Below are 15,918 nucleotides of genomic sequence, written 5' to 3' on the forward strand. Positions count from 1 at the left end.
AATCCATTCGAAGAATGCGTCACAATTTTTTAAAACAAAGTCGAAGCCATATTATTGCCGTCTAGCGTGTTCCGCTTCCTATTACAGGAAGTGGGGGGAACGCGGTTTTGAACTTATGGCTTAAAATGCTACGGTTGAATTAGATTGAGTGTGGTTGTAGTGGAAGCGTGGGACGGTGCGCCTCGAGTACTGCCGCTTATCTCAGCGTGGTTCATAAGGTCTCTTATTTGCTCCATTTTTGTGTTTTGTTTAATTTCAACTCTCCACATGATGTTATTCCTAAATATCTATTTCTTTTTGCAACTTGATGATCGTGAGCCAGAATGAGACGACCCGGCGGGGGAATGTCTGCGCCTGCAACATAGAAATTAAAACAGTAGATTCTTGTTAATTTAGGCAGCATGTTCTGTTTTGTATATAAAATATCATAATAAGGCACCTAAAATTGACTACAGACACATCACACTATAGATCCACGTATGTAATACATGTAAAGCGGTCATCGCTGTGTACAGGCGTATACTTCGAAAGTTACACGATGAAAAATTTCAGTTAAAAGTCATCCATATTGCGGTCAATAGGGGGCAGTATTATATTCTTGTATATAGGGGCAGTATTATAGTAGTTATATTCTTGTATATAGGGAGCAGTATTATAGTAGTTATATTCTTGTATATAGGAGCAGTATTATAGTAGTTATATTCTTGTATATAGGAGCAGTATTATAGTAGTTATAGTCTTGTATATAGGGGGCAGTATTATAGTAGTTATATTCTTGTATATAGGGGGCAGTATTATAGTAGTTATATTCTTGTATATAGGAGGCAGTATTATAGTAGTTATATTCTTGTATATAGGATCAGTATTATAGTAGTTATATTCTTGTATATAGGGGGCAGTATTATAGTAATGATATTCTTGTATATAGGAGCAGTATTATAGTAGTTATATTCTTGTATATAGGAGGCAGTATTATAGTAGTTATATTCTTGTATATAGGAGGCAGTATTATAGTAGTTATATTCTTGTATATAGGAGCAGTATTATAGTAGTTATAGTCTTGTATATAGGGGGCAGTATTATAGTAGTTATATTCTTGTATATAGGGGGCAGTATTATAGTAGTTATATTCTTGTATATAGGAGCCAGTATTATAATAGTTATATTCTTGTATATAGGGGCAGTATTATAGTAGTTATATTCTTGTATATAGGAGCAGTATTATAGTAGTTATAGTCTTGTATATAGGAGCAGTATTATAGTAGTTATATTCTTGTATATAGGGGGCAGTATTATAGTAGTTATATTCTTGTATATAGGGGCAGTATTATAGTAGTTATATTCTTGTATATAGGGGGAAGTATTATAGTAGTTATATTCTTGTATATAGGAGGCAGTATTATAGTAGTTATATTCTTGTATATAGGATCAGTATTATAGTAGTTATATTCTTGTATATAGGGGGCAGTATTATAGTAATGATATTCTTGTATATAGGAGCAGTATTATAGTAGTTATATTCTTGTACATAGGGGCAGTATTATAGTAGTTATATTCTTGTATATAGGAGCAGTATTATAGTAGTTATATTCTTGTATATAGGAGGCAGTATTATAGTAGTTATATTCTTGTATATAGGAGGCAGTATTATAGTAGTTATATTCTTGTATATAGGAGCAGTATTATAGTAGTTATATTCTTGTATATAGGGGGCAGTATTATAGTAGTTATATTCTTGTATATAGGGGGCAGTATTATAGTAGTTATATTCTTGTATATAGGAGCAGTATTATAGTAGTTATAGTCTTGTATATAGGGGGCAGTATTATAGTAGTTATATTCTTGTATATAGGGAGCAGTATTATAGTAGTTATATTCTTGTATATAGGGGCAGTATTATAGTAGTTATAGTCTTGTATATAGGAGCAGTATTATAGTAGTTATATTCTTGTATATAGGGGGCAGTATTATAGTAGTTATATTCTTGTATATAGGGAGCAGTATTATAGTAGTTATATTCTTGTATATAGGGGCAGTATTATAGTAGTTATAGTCTTGTATATAGGAGGCAGTACTATATTAAGTGTAGTAGATATTAAAAGGGGTTTTCTTTTAAAATTCTAAGTTTGAAGGGTACCCCGACAATAAGCTTACACCCCCAGGGGAGATTTATCAAAACTGGTACAATGGAAAAGTGGAGTAATTGCTCATAGTAACCGATCAGATCTCAACTCAACTTCTTTTGAAAATGTAAAAAACAATCTAATTGCTCTTTAAACATCCTCAAGTAGTCAGCCGAACACTGAGAATTAAGAGAATAGTTTGATTGTATCCAAAACGCTAAAGGTAGCAAATAAATAAGTAATGGACACATTTTGCACTTCTTTTCATTTCCCAGTTTGTTTTTTATGAAAATCCCCCCTCTAATTCTACGGTAACCCAAACCTTTCGGTTGACCGTGATCTTGATCGTCTTTTTTTGCGGTCACCAGACGAAGATCTGGAGCGGCTTCTTTTCTTTCCCCTCTCTGAAGAGGATGATGAATGGGAACTTGTGTGAGATCTTTTTCTGGGGGAAGAAGAACCCCGGTGGGACCTGGAGCTGGATCTTTATTGATCAAAAATGAAGAGAATTTAATGGCAGAATTTAAAGAACAAGACATTTTTTTAGAATACAGGTCTCCTAAAATGTTCAGAAACAAGGACTGCTGGCTGTTTTATAAATAACATGACTTACCCTTTTACCACCAATTTCTCAAACGGAGCCTAAAAAGATTGGCTTACTACAATCTCTATTTCAAATGGGCGCTGCAGGGGAAACGTGGTATTATTAAATGGTATCCATATAAGGGTATGTTCACACGCTTACTGTAAAACGTCTGAAAATACGTCAATGTTTTCAAGGGAAAGCCACGCCTGATTTTCAGCCGTTTTTTTACTGCCGTTTTTTGGAGCGGTTTTTCTAGAGTCAATGAAAAAAGGCTCAAAAAGTGACATGCACTTCTTTTTCGCGGGTGTTTTTTAACGCGGCCGTTTTTCAAAATGGCCACGTAAAAAAAAAACGGCCCGTCAGAACAGAACGGCCCGAAAATAAGCAGTTTGAACATACCCTAATAGATATATAACCTAAAGAAAAAGATGCCAATAGACTAGTAGTATGAAAAAAAATGGAAAAATACTTTATTGAAAATAACTATACAATAATTAAAAAAATCCACAAACCAACAGGTTAAAAAAAAGACATACAAGCCATGCAACTCGCAGAATAAGAAAACTGTGTAGACAAAAAGTAAATGCCTAGTGGCACAACCGATCGCTGTATGCACCTTCAAGCTATGTCATGCCCACAGAAGTTGAACAAAGTTAAATGAACATATGCCATGTAGAGTGGTATGAAGATGAATAACAAGGTACGTATGAAGATACCAGCAGGATGTGAACAATGCGGACACGTGAAGCAATATTAAAGCAGATTGCAGAAATTAAACATACCCATGATAGGTCCAGAACTGGGTGCACAGCAAGACGTCCGCCCCAACGCGCGTTTTGGCGAAAATGCATTCGCCCAGGGGCATGACATAGCTTGAAGGTGCATACAGCGATCGGTTGTGCCACTAGGCATTTACTTTTTGTCTACAGTTTTCTTATTCTGCGAGTTGCATGGCTTGTATGTCTTTTTTTTAACCTGTTGGTTTGTGGATTTTTTTAATTATTGTATACCTATGTGTTATTTTCAATAAAGTATTTTTCCATTTTTCTCATACTACTAGTCTATTGGCATCTTTTTCTTTAGGTTATATATCTATATGCTTTGTGGGTACACGCCCCAGGATCTAGCTTACACCTGATCATATGCTTGCTGACGGCTGCATTATATTTCTCTTGGGCTAATCGGATCCATGCTGTGTTTTTCGGGGAGATATATATATATATATATATATATATATATATACATACACACACACACACACACACACACACACACACACACACACACACACACACGGCCGGACAGACTCCTCCATAGCTGGGGCCGCTCTTTGTTATCAGCACTTCGTTTTGGCCACTATGGAGGTCCCAAGGACCTCCACTCTATGATGTTCAATAGTCCTAATAGGGCGTATGGAAAGGAGTTGTCTTTACGAGACCATCCCTATAATGACATTGGTCTGATGAGATGTCCTTAAAGCAGAAAATAATAAAGAAGTATTGGCATTATAAACATTTATGGCATATCAATGGGAAGGACGGCCAGCCTGAAGCGGCAAACGATGGTCACAGAATCGATATGTGCCCCTTGCAGCTCTGGGACCCACATTAAGCACTTATGGCATATTTTGTGTATATGCCAACATTGTTTAACCCCTTTAAGGTATTGCATGATCACAATCGTTTTACCAATAGGAGCACAACATTTAAAAAACCGTTTAACCTGTTAGCGACCACCCATAGGTGTTTTCACGACGGTCACTAACGGGCCTTATTCTGATGCATGTGCATTTTGATGGCACATGCATCAAAGTAAGTCTGAGCAATTAATACTCCTAGCTACCGGAGGTAGCTGAGGGCAGACCTGCTCGAGTGGACGAGATCGAAATCAGTATCGATACTGCCTATTTAACCCCTCAGATGCGGCAGACAATAGCGACCGCGCATCTGAGTGGTTTTAGAGGGAGGGGCCTCCTCCTCTCACCACACCGACGTATTATAAAAGCGATAAAATGTTTGCATAGCAAGTAAAAAAAAAAAAAAGTTTAATACAGTCTATAATAAAAAACCCAAGTAAAATAATAAAAAAACAACCACCCACTTTTTCCCCTTACAAAATGCTGAATTATAAAAAATAAATTAAAAAAAAGTTACAAAATTACACATATTTAGTATCGACGTGTCCGTAACGTCCCCAACTATACAGCTATTATATTATTTAACCCTCACGGTGAACGTAAAAAATAAATGCCAGAATTGCTGTTTTCCGTGCATCCTGCCTTCAAAGAAATTTGATAAAAAGTGATCAAAAAGTTGCATGTACGCCAAAATGATACCAATAAAAACTACAAGTCGTACCGCAAAAAAACACAAAAAAAAACAACCCTCATACAGCTGCACGGGCGGAGAGATAAAAAAGTTACGGCTCTTAAAATATGGCGGTAGAAAACAAAATAATTTTGAAAAAAAAAAGTGTTTTTACTGGGTAAAAGTAGTAAAACCTAAGACTATATAAATTGGTATCGTCGCAATTGTAACGAACTGCTGAGTAAAGTTATTATGTTATTGATACCACATGGTAAACAGCGTCAATTTAGGACGCAAAATTTTAAAAAATAAAAAAAATAAGAGGCGAAATTGCTGTTTCTTTTCAATTTCCCCGCAAAAAAAGTTCAGCAATAAATGATATGTACCCCAAAACGGTGCTACTAAAAAAAATACAACTTGTCCCGCAAAAAAAAAGTCCTTATACAGCTATGTTGACGCAAAAATAAAAAGTTATAGCTCTTTGAATCATTTAAGGGAAGGTGTCACGTGAAAAAAATGTTTTTATATGTTTTTGCTTTTAGTGTGTTATTAAAATACATTTTATTTGTGATTTTGTGTTTTACTTTTTTCTTACTTTTTCTTCTCTATGGGGGCTGCCATTTTTTTTTTCATCTCTGTATGTGTCGATTAACGACACATACAGAGATGGAATACGGCACATACAGCCCCATAGAGAATGCGAGTCGTTCCATTCACTACAGCATACGCCGTCTGTGTGGGAACGGCGCATGCATCGCTCCCACACAGTCCAAAAGGAAGGTCTTCGACCGAGCGACGTCCGGCGCCATTTTCATGTGGACCGGAAGCCGGACAGTAAGAGGACGACTTCCGGTCGCGGCTTCCGTCCATCTGTTCAGAAGGACAGGGAGCGGAAGGAAGCGGAGGCAGCAGGTAAGTTATGTTTGTGTTATACTGTCTGCTGAGCACTGTATCTAATCCTCCTACACTGTGCATTCGCTCAAAAAATGGCGGCACACCGTGTAGGAGGTTTGAACATTCAACCCCCTCCTTTCTCCTGGCACTAGCCAGAATAAGGGAGGGGGGATTCTTTGATTACACTAGAGCGAGTGTGTATGCTCCAATTTTGAAGCATAAAGCAATGAGGTTGCTTTACCACATGCCAATGCTGCAATTTTGGGAATTGCTCCATCTAGTGACCAGCTCATGGAAATGTTATAAATTCAAATCTAATTTATAATATTTCCTGACTTGTGAAAAAATTAGAACAATGTGTAATCGTGTATATACTGTCTAACAAAAAATAAAAATAATAATTTTCTAGTGACACATTCCCTTTAAGGCCCAAAATAGGATGGTCATTAAGGGGTTAAATAAGTTTAGGTTATTGCGTATGTCACCAAATTGATCCAAGACAATTAAAATCATAGGCACATTTCTGTTGTAGAAGAGAAATACTTATTTCTAACAGTTGTAAATACATTCTAGATATCAAAAGGAAAGGAAAACACAATAAAGAGACTAATAATTTGTGTCTATCACATGACAATGATGGCAAAGAAATCAGTATTTAAAACCATCCTGAAGCACTTATCTCTCGCTGCGCCACACGGCGCGGTACCCCTTTTTACCTTGATTTTGAACCCCGAGATTGAGAACGTTCTTTTGAGTTGGAGCGAGATCTTGATCTGGAACTGGAAGAGCTTCCTGAGCGAGACCTGAAACAACATGGCCAATTATTTTTCCAGCTCCTTCAATGAATGCATAAAATAAACTGCATTAAAATCGGTCTGCTACTTAAAGAACAAAAACAGTTCAGCGCATAAATCATAATAAAAAGGAATAGGAGTCTATGAAAAAGTTTAAAGGGGTTGTACCGTCAAAAGTTTGATTGATGGGGGATCTGAGCTAGGAAAGTTATCAAAAACAAAAAGGGGCCCAAGTCTCCATAGAAATGAATGGGAACATTAGAAAAACAAAATGCTGCTTCTAATGATCCGGATAATTTCTACGGAGAACGCACATGCAGTCTAATCTCCGAGTGACCGTGGGAGACCCAGGAGGTCAGACCCATCACTTATTATACTTTGTTGACTGGTCTAATTTGGTCAAATGTATAAACAATACCCCAAAAACTTTACACTGTGCGGGAGCAAACAATGAATCTGTTGCGGTGTTTTTCTAGCAGCTCTAATGGCGAACCTGATTGTATGGATTCAGGATTAGATTAAAAGTGCTCCCTCCTAATACCTGCTCTGAATGATATATATATATATAGATACACATAGATATAGATATATATATACACACACACAAACTATAATATATATATATATATGACTAAGCTATCCACTGTACTCTCCTAGCAGCGTTCTTAGGGTCAGGAGCAGTCTGCTTGTTCCAATCGCTCAGAGCTGATCTTAGCGAAGTTGTCTCATCATTAACCCCTTGCAGAATGCGTATCTGCGGTGATCAGCTGTTTTCCCCGGGTCCCGCTCCCAACATCACCGGCATGCAGAGGATTCTTCCAGAGGAAAGCCGCAGCCAGCCAAGCATTTCCCGTGTAGCAGAAATATAGTATTAGATAGCGGCCGTTCAGATGAATGGTAGAGGCACACTCCCCCAATTACGTTCATATGCCATAATAGAGCATACGGAGAGGGGTTTTCTTCACGAGAGAACCCTTTAACGGAATAAATTTAAAGCAGGACACATTAAAGTGAGAGGTTTACGCTTCTCTCTTGTTACAGCAAATATCAATTTTCCTTTCCATCTGTGAATGCTAAAAAGGAAAATCAAATCTCTTCAAAATTCCTATTCCTCTAAATGGATGTGCCAATGCGGCTTTGCTCTTTGCCGGTCAGGTTGAGAGGCCTCGGTTTTGCATATAGTTCGTGGCTCCTACTTGCGGCCAGAACAGGAGTTAGTATGGTCGATGATTAAGCGCAGTACCAGCTGCTTACATGTTGCTCTAAGAGAAACTTATAGATACCATTTTTAAAGAGGGAAGTTTCTTGGTGACAGGTTCAGTATTAGGCTGGGTTGACACGACCTATTTTCAGGCGTAAACGAGGCGTATTATGCCTCGATTTACGCCTGAAAAATACGGCTCCAATACGTCGGCAAACATCTGCTCATTCATTTGAATGGGTTTGCCGACGACCTGTAATTTACGCGTCGTCGTTTGACAGCTGTCAAACGACGACGCGTAAAATGACTGCCTCGTCAAAGTAGTGCAGGGCACTTCTTTGGACGTAATTTCAGCCGTTTTTTATTGAATTCAATGAAGAACAGCTCTAAATTACCGCCGTCAATGACGCCTCGCAAAATGCGAGGACGAGCAATTACGTCTGCAATTACGTAGCTGTTTTCTCCTGAAAACAGCTCCGTAATTTCAGACGTAAATGCAGTTTACGTGTGCACATACCCTTAGAGGATGCACCACTGCATTTTCTATAGTGTGTGAGTCCAGACCAAACCTCAGACTCTAGTATAGAATACCCCAACACCTCATAGTCAGGATATTAAATATTCTCTCAGTAAATCAAGCACTCTAATGAAGCTTTGTATAACATGTGCTGTAAATTTAGTCCCTCGGCTGAAAACCCTGGGGCAACAGCTGTCCGGAGGTGGTGTGTTAGTTTACACATACACAGCACGGAGGATCGTCATGCTGTGTTTACTGAACTCTATGTAGGTTGACGGAGAATTAGTTGCCTTTTAAAGTGCACAAGTCCTTATGCGAACAGTAAAAGTTTAATCATAATAAGGAAGAAACGTTCAGATAAAAAGTAGTCAAGACATTTCATGACATCGCACAAGATCTCTACTCAGCTCTAGAACATTAAGTCGTATATAAAAAAAAAGGAAAAAAAAAAGTTAAATAGATACTGACATTTTGCCCGGCTTTACCCTTGACCTGTACCCGTTTACCTGGACCTAGACCTTGAGCTTGTATGGGAGGAGTGGGAAGATTTAGATCTGCTGCGAACGGCTGTCTTATTTTTACTAGAATCTTCTTCATCGCTGGCAAGATTATATTTTGAAAGGTCGCCATCGTCATCCTCCTCATCATCCTAAAACAAATATTTGGGAACAAAACAAAAATTTCATTACTATTCCTCATTCAAAAAAAATTCCCCTTCAATACGACGTCAATTCCAGCGTCGCGTCCAAAACACAAAGAAGAGAGCGCATGTAAACGTAACCTTATCCTGCCTGTAACAGACAGACCATGTCCTGTGGATAGGTGATAAATGTTTATGAGAAAACCCCTTTATTCCAGGCTACCTGCAAAGTTGCTTCGTTTTGGATGCATTGGAGCAATAAAAATAAATTGGTTGTGTGGGGAGGGGGGGGGGGGTACTTCTCCTTTACACATGGCATTTTTAAGACCTAGTCTCCTATGTCGCTAACACACTGGGTTCTCTCCTCACCAACCTTCCAGTCCTGGAAATAATACATTGTATGATCAAAATAAATATAGATTACAACTTACATCATCCAACTTATATTTTGACAGATCTCCTTCCTCTTCATCCTCCTCATCACCCTCTTCTTCCTCCTCACCGCCAGCCACCTTTTCTTCACCTTTAGGTACGGATTTCCCACTGCCTGGCTTTCCACGATATTTCTTCTTTTTTCGGCCAAACTATAAATGATTATAAAAAAATTTTGTATAAATAAAAGAAAAATATTAATACTTGATACAAGTTTACGGCTCTGTTCCCATTGTGTTTGTTCCTTCCATCAGAAGAATACGATGGGAAGATTTATCAACCTATACCTCCTATGGAAGGCTGCGACATGTGCCGTCACTGTATCCACGTGTGGAAAAAAAATAAATTATATATATCTATATCCCGTGCAGTATACTTTTTTGTGTGAGAAGCCTCCATAGAGGGGGGAAGAGAGAAAAAAAAAAGTAGGAGCAGTCTATGCTTTACTATACAGTTGGGGAAAAAAAATAAAAAAAGTATACCCATGGATAAGCTTGCTGTATGCGGCAGAAGCTTTCTTAGCTCCTACGCCAAACTTAGGGCTCAACCGCGATGGGAACAGACCCTACAATAGTATTAACAAAGTTAAGGCTCTGTTCACACTGTCACTCGGAGCCTCCATCAGCAGCTCCGTCTGATTTGATGGGAAGAATAGCGCATCATGCAGCACTAACATTACCGTCAAAACAATGGAACCTGATGGAGCCCGTTGTAAATAATGGGGTCTGTCAGGTGCCGTATGACGGATCCGGCAGTGTGATTTCCATTATAAATATAGGATATCTAAATGATAAATAGAAACCACAGTGCAAGTGTGAACAGAGCCAAACAGTACTTCAGATCAGAAATACGTCACCTCATCATACTCTCCATCAGATTCTTCTCGTTCTATGTATTCTACATTTTCACGTTCATTAAAACCTCCACCATAACCTGTACGTAGAAAGACAATACAAGATCACACTCCGAACACAAAAACTGAATAAAAGCATTAAAAAAAACACAAAAAAACAACAACCACCACCACCACATGGGGACTTACCGGTCCTCTCCTCTAGTTTTGCATACTTCGGGGTATTGCACATGTTACACTCTGATCTCCTTGCCCAGTTTACATTTCCACAACTACAAAAAAAAACAAAAAATAATAACAGTGTTAGGCCTCATGCACACGACCGTAAAAACTCCCGTTATTACGGGTCGTAATCACGACCCGTAATAACGGGCTCATAGACTTCTATTGGCGACGGGTGCCTTCCCGTTTTCTCACGGGAAGGTGCCCGTTCCGTTAAAAAAGATAGAACATGTCCTATTTCTGGCCGTAATAACGGCACGGACAGTCCATAGAAGTCTATGGAGCTCTCGTAATAACGGGTGGCTACATGTGTGCACCCGTCATTACGGCAGCGTTGCTAAGCGACGTCAGTAAATAGTCACTGTCCAGGGAGCTGAAAGAGTTAACTGATCGGCAGTAACTCTTTCAGCACCCTGGACAGTGACTACCGATCAGTATAAACCTGTAAAAAATAAAAATAAAAGACGTTCATACTTACCGACAACTTCCTGCTTCCTCCAGTCCGGTCTCCCGCCCGTTGCCTTGGTGACGCGTCCCTCTCGACATCCGGGCCGACGTCCTGGATGACGTTTCAGGCCATGTGACCGCTGCAGCCAATCACAGGTCAATCACAGGCTGCAGCGGTCACATGGACTGCCGCGTCATCCAGGGATGTCGGGCTGGATGTGAAGAGAGGGACGCGTCACCAAGACAACGGCCGGGTAAGTATGAATTTCTTTAACTTTTATTACAGAAAAGGCTGTCCCTTCTCTCTATCCTGCACTGATAGAGAGAAGGGGCTGCCGATTAGTGCAGTGCTATTTTGCTGCCAAAAACGTGCTCGTAAATACGGGTGGAATACGGGTGACACCGGACCCATATTTACGAGCACGGGTTCGTAAATACTGGTGCAAAACGGGTGGAATACGTGTGACACCGGACCCGTATTTACGCCAGTATTTACGGGTGTGAAAAAATACGGTCGTGTGCATGAGGCCTAACATGTACAAGGCTGGAAACCTGCAGGGAAAGACACGGAAAGCACAAACTTCTTCCCACAGTGTGTGAGAGAAGTCGGGACATCATGGAGGCGTCCTGGATGGGTCCCATCATTGCTCAGAACAAAAGGTCTACAATGATCATAAAAGCTTCTGAACGGCTTTAGCACTGGGTGAAGATTTCCAAAACATGGGACTCTCTGGCACAAAGCTACAGGCTATGATCCCACCGCCTCTATAGGAAGTCCCAGCAGATTCGACGGAAACATATTGCTCTGTATGTAGTTCTATTCTTCCCGTCAAACCGATGGAAACCACAATGGAACCCAACAGACCCCATGTAAGTCCATCCATGGGGTCAGTCAAGATTTATTGATACGACTGGTTTCAGCTGATTCTTGGTCCAATTGGGACATGGTTTCCACGTCAAAATCAGCGCCAAAAAAACTCCCCGTGAAACGCCCCTTACTACCCCTCGTATTGTGCAGTGCCGCATATCAGAGAGATTTCTATACCAAGGCGCAGTCTACTTACGTTTTGCATTGCCAGTCATTGGCGCTAAACAATCCACGGCTCTTCTCTGCCAGAGTTTTTCCAATCTCAGTCCCTCCGGCCTTCATCATTTTAGCATCTGTACTTTTTTCTTTGAGTAATAATATATAAATACATAATGGGTGAGGAGATCCGTACAGGGAATATTTAGCATTGGCTACAGTTCTATATTCTCACCTCGCCCACATCGGTTGCAGCTCGTCCTTCTGGCGAAGTTTACGTTACCACATCTAAAAAAAGGAAAGCAAAATAAGAAACTGCAGTGTAACGTGCGCTGTTACTGTAAATCCACAATATACACAGAACGCGAGATAAACCATCAGTATCCGGCTGCCAACAAAGCAAATATCAGTCATATTCTCCGCCAGCAGTGGATAATCCACAATAATTATGGAGATAATATCTACAATGTGTCACATTCAGGCTGACGTTAAAGAGGCTCTGTCACCAGATTTTGCAACCCCTATCTGCTATTGCATGTGATCGGCGCTGCAATGTAGATTACAGTAACGTTTTTATTTTTAAAAAACGAGCATTTTTGGCCAAGTTATGACCATTTTTGTATTTATGCAAATGAGGCTTGCAAAAGTACAACTGGGCGTGTTTAAAGTAAAAGTCCAAGTGGGTGTGTATTATGTGCGTACATCGGGGCGTGTTTACTACTTTTACTAGCTGGGCGTTGTGTATAGAAGTGTCATCCACTTCTCTTCACAACGCCCAGCTTCTGGCAGTGCAGACACAGCGTGTTCTCGAGAGATCACGCTGTGACGTCACTCACTTCCTGCCCCAGGTCCTGCATCGTGTCGGACGAGCGAGGACACATCGGCACCAGAGGCTACAGATGATTCTCCAGCAGCATCAGCTTTTGCAGGTAAGTAGCTACATCGACTTACCTGCAAACGCCGATGCTGCTGCAGAATCAACTGAAGCCTCTGGTGACGATGTGTCCTCGCTCGTCCGACACGATGCAGGACCTGGGGCAGGAAGTGAGTGACGTCACAGCGTGATCTCTCGAGAACACGCTGTGTCTGCACTGCCAGAAGCTGGGCGTTGTGAAGAGAAGTGGATGATACTTCTATACACAACGCCCAGCTAGTAAAAGTAGTAAACACGCCCCGATGTAACGAACACAATACACACCCACTTGGACTTTTACTTTAAACACACCCACTTGGACTTTTGCAAGCCTCATTTACATAAATACAAAAATGGTCATAACTTGGCCAAAAATGCTCGTTTTTTTTAAATAAAAACGTTACTGTAATCTACATTGCAGCGCCTATCTGCTGCAATAGCAGATAGGGGCTGCAAAATCTGGTGACAGAGCCTCTTTAATCATTAAATTAACAGTGTATTCGCACGTGCTGGTTGTCGAACATTGCGGACATGCAAAACTATTTTTTTGTGAGGTCACGGTAGAAAACCAAAAAATAATACCCACAAAATCATCACGTCTTAATACACCGAAATACTCGACGCCACATCTGAATCCTTAAAAAGGGGTGGTCCGGGCACGATAGGTCATCAGTATACGATCGTGGGGGTCCGACACCCGGAACCTGCATCTATCAGCTTCTCCGGACACCGGATGTCCGCGCTGGAAGAAGTTGGCTCCGGTCACAGAATAGCGGCCGAGTTGCAGCTCTGCTCCTAATCAAGTGAATAGGAGAAGAGTTGCAATTCTGCAGCACGGCCGCCATACAGGGTACAGAGCCATCTGCTTTCGTCTCCGAACTCTGCATACCATCCGGCACCAGCTGATCTGTGCGGGGTTCGGGTTTCGGACCCCCACCGATCGTATACCGATGATCTATCTTGTGGATGGGTCATCAGTTGTCCGTGCCCAGAAAACCCCTTTAAGGCCAGGATCACACACACCGTTTTTGGTGGTGTTTTTTTTGGTAGCAAACACAGAAGTCGGCGCAAAGGAAGGAAGGTGCATCAGTCTTTTCTTTATACCTTCCCTTCCTTCGAGATCCACTTCTGGCTTTGGCTTAAAAAAACGACACCAAAACTGCGTGTGTGTGATCCTGGCCTAAACTTTTTAGCAAAAATGTAAGCGTCAGCTGACATGAAAGATCTCATTTGGGATGGAGTACGTATCAGTCCTTTCTTTAGGGTATGTTCACACTTCGTGTATAGGCTGCAGATTTTCCGTGTGGATTTGCGGGCTAAAAATCTGCAGCGTACAACATTAGCAGCAACGTAGATGAAAATGTAACAAATCTCATCCACATGCTGTGAAAAAAAATAATACATCTGCAGAATGTCAATTTAGGCTCAATCCACACGATGCAGATTATGTGCGGTTTTGCCGTGTGTATTCGCGCGCGGCAAATCCGCAGAGTAATACAGTGGCAGCAAACTAAATTGAGATTTCTCATGTACACGCTGCGGTTTTTTTCGGCAAGTAAATTGACCTGCGGTGCGTATTTTAAAAACTGCAGAATGTCAATTTATCTTGCGTTTCCGCTTGCGAATTGTATCTGTCCAGTTGTAATGAAAAACACGCAGCATGAAAACACAGATTTACGCATCAAGATCTAGAAACCCTGCGATTAGGTGCGGTTTTTACCTGCGAATTTTCTGCAGTTTTGATGCATCTTTTCCTGCAGCGCAACGTGTGCATGCGGCCTCATGCTGCGAATTCATGGCATATTTGTTGCAGAATTTCGCCATTGAGCTCAATGAAAAAGTCCAATTCGAAAACAAACGCCGTTGCTTGCGGAATTCGCTACATATATGTTTTTTTTTATCCTACTGAAACAGCGCCACTCTTCTCTACTGACCAGGTGTGGTATTGAAGTTCAGCCCCACTACTACTGCTGCTTCACCCTCAGTGACCCCAGGCCCCTACACATGGAGGAGGCCAATCCTCCTGCATCCCCTCGCCGCCATTTTTTCACTACTACGTGTCCCGCTGAGATTCTTCACTCTCCCCTCCGTCACCTTGGACTGCTAAACCGCGCCATACTCACTTTTTATCCGGACATATCCAGTCTCCGTCACTAACGCGAAAATTCTTGGTCGACATCTTGGCCGCCGCCGTCTCTGTGTGAAAGGCCCCGCAGCCGGGAGCGACCTTAACGTGCCTGCGGTATTAGTAAACCTACTAATCCCCTGTAGCTAGATCGCAACTACGTTACAACGTGTGGCTCTAGACTGTGAACAATATATGTCCATAAACATTCGTGTTTGACGGTTAATATAATGATAGACTGTGAACAGGCGCATCAGAAGACAGCTATAGTGTAGTCAAGTCCTCATGACGTGAATGAGCTTGAGGGGTGGAACGCAAGAAAGAACGCAGTTGTCCTTGTAGTGCCGTTCTACGCATGCGTGGTTATCTACTGAGCTACCTGTATTACTTTTTTTTTAAACAACTTTATTAACATCATATTAGTTGTCATTTTTTCCATAGTTATGCTCGACGTTAGGCTAGGCTTCTGCGTATATAGGTTACTGATGTTATAGAAATTAAGGATAACTAAGGTCTATCTTAACTGAAGTTGCTGTGCTGTTTAATACAAGCTATTGTTCCCTGTTATCTGCCATTTCAGAAGGAAAGCTGCCTGCAGTGTTCTTCAATGAGATGATTGATATGTTTCTGGACCTCTGTCAGATTTGTAATCAATACGAAGCTCTGAAACATTTACGTACATATATCTGCGTGATATTAGCAGCTTCGCTTATAGCGTAGCAATTGAATTTAGGGATAGTGGCCCTTTAAGACATGGCTGCGTCATCTACAAAGATGGACGCCATCAGTTGTCATAAGAAAGCGCGACGAGCTCGGAACAAACCCGAGCAAGGAGGCGTAA

At 40.9% G+C, this 15,918-nt stretch overlaps 1 protein-coding gene across 1 annotated transcript; it reads right to left on the bottom strand.

The window, feature by feature from the left end:
- Positions 1-204: 204 nt before the first annotated feature.
- Positions 205-15,264, bottom strand: ZRANB2 (zinc finger RANBP2-type containing 2). The gene is made up of 10 exons (XM_075832837.1): positions 15,076-15,264; positions 12,275-12,327; positions 12,080-12,188; positions 10,536-10,618; positions 10,350-10,426; positions 9,493-9,645; positions 8,928-9,070; positions 6,626-6,712; positions 2,446-2,607; positions 205-354 (listed from the first exon to the last, which is right to left on the bottom strand). Exons 1-10 carry the CDS (start codon positions 15,129-15,131, stop codon positions 288-290), a joined length of 990 nt encoding a protein of 329 aa, XP_075688952.1. The 5' UTR covers positions 15,132-15,264; the 3' UTR covers positions 205-287.
- Positions 15,265-15,918: the final 654 nt, after the last annotated feature.

This window comes from Rhinoderma darwinii, chromosome 7, assembly GCF_050947455.1.
Source record: "Rhinoderma darwinii isolate aRhiDar2 chromosome 7, aRhiDar2.hap1, whole genome shotgun sequence".
NCBI classification, from domain to species: domain Eukaryota; kingdom Metazoa; phylum Chordata; class Amphibia; order Anura; family Rhinodermatidae; genus Rhinoderma; species Rhinoderma darwinii.

Bases quoted from the DNA above. Each gene is read 5' to 3' on its own strand.
- ZRANB2 (XM_075832837.1), bottom strand. From the start codon at position 15,131: ATGTCGACCAAGAATTTTCGCGTTAGTGACGGAGACTGGATATGTCCG. The intron at 10,427-10,535 runs GTAAGTCCCCAT...TTCTACGTACAG, and splicing joins AAAACTAGAGGAGAGGACCG to GTTATGGTGGAGGTTTTAAT. The intron at 9,071-9,492 runs GTAAGTTGTAAT...TATTTGTTTTAG, and splicing joins CAAAATATAAGTTGGATGAT to GATGATGAGGAGGATGACGA.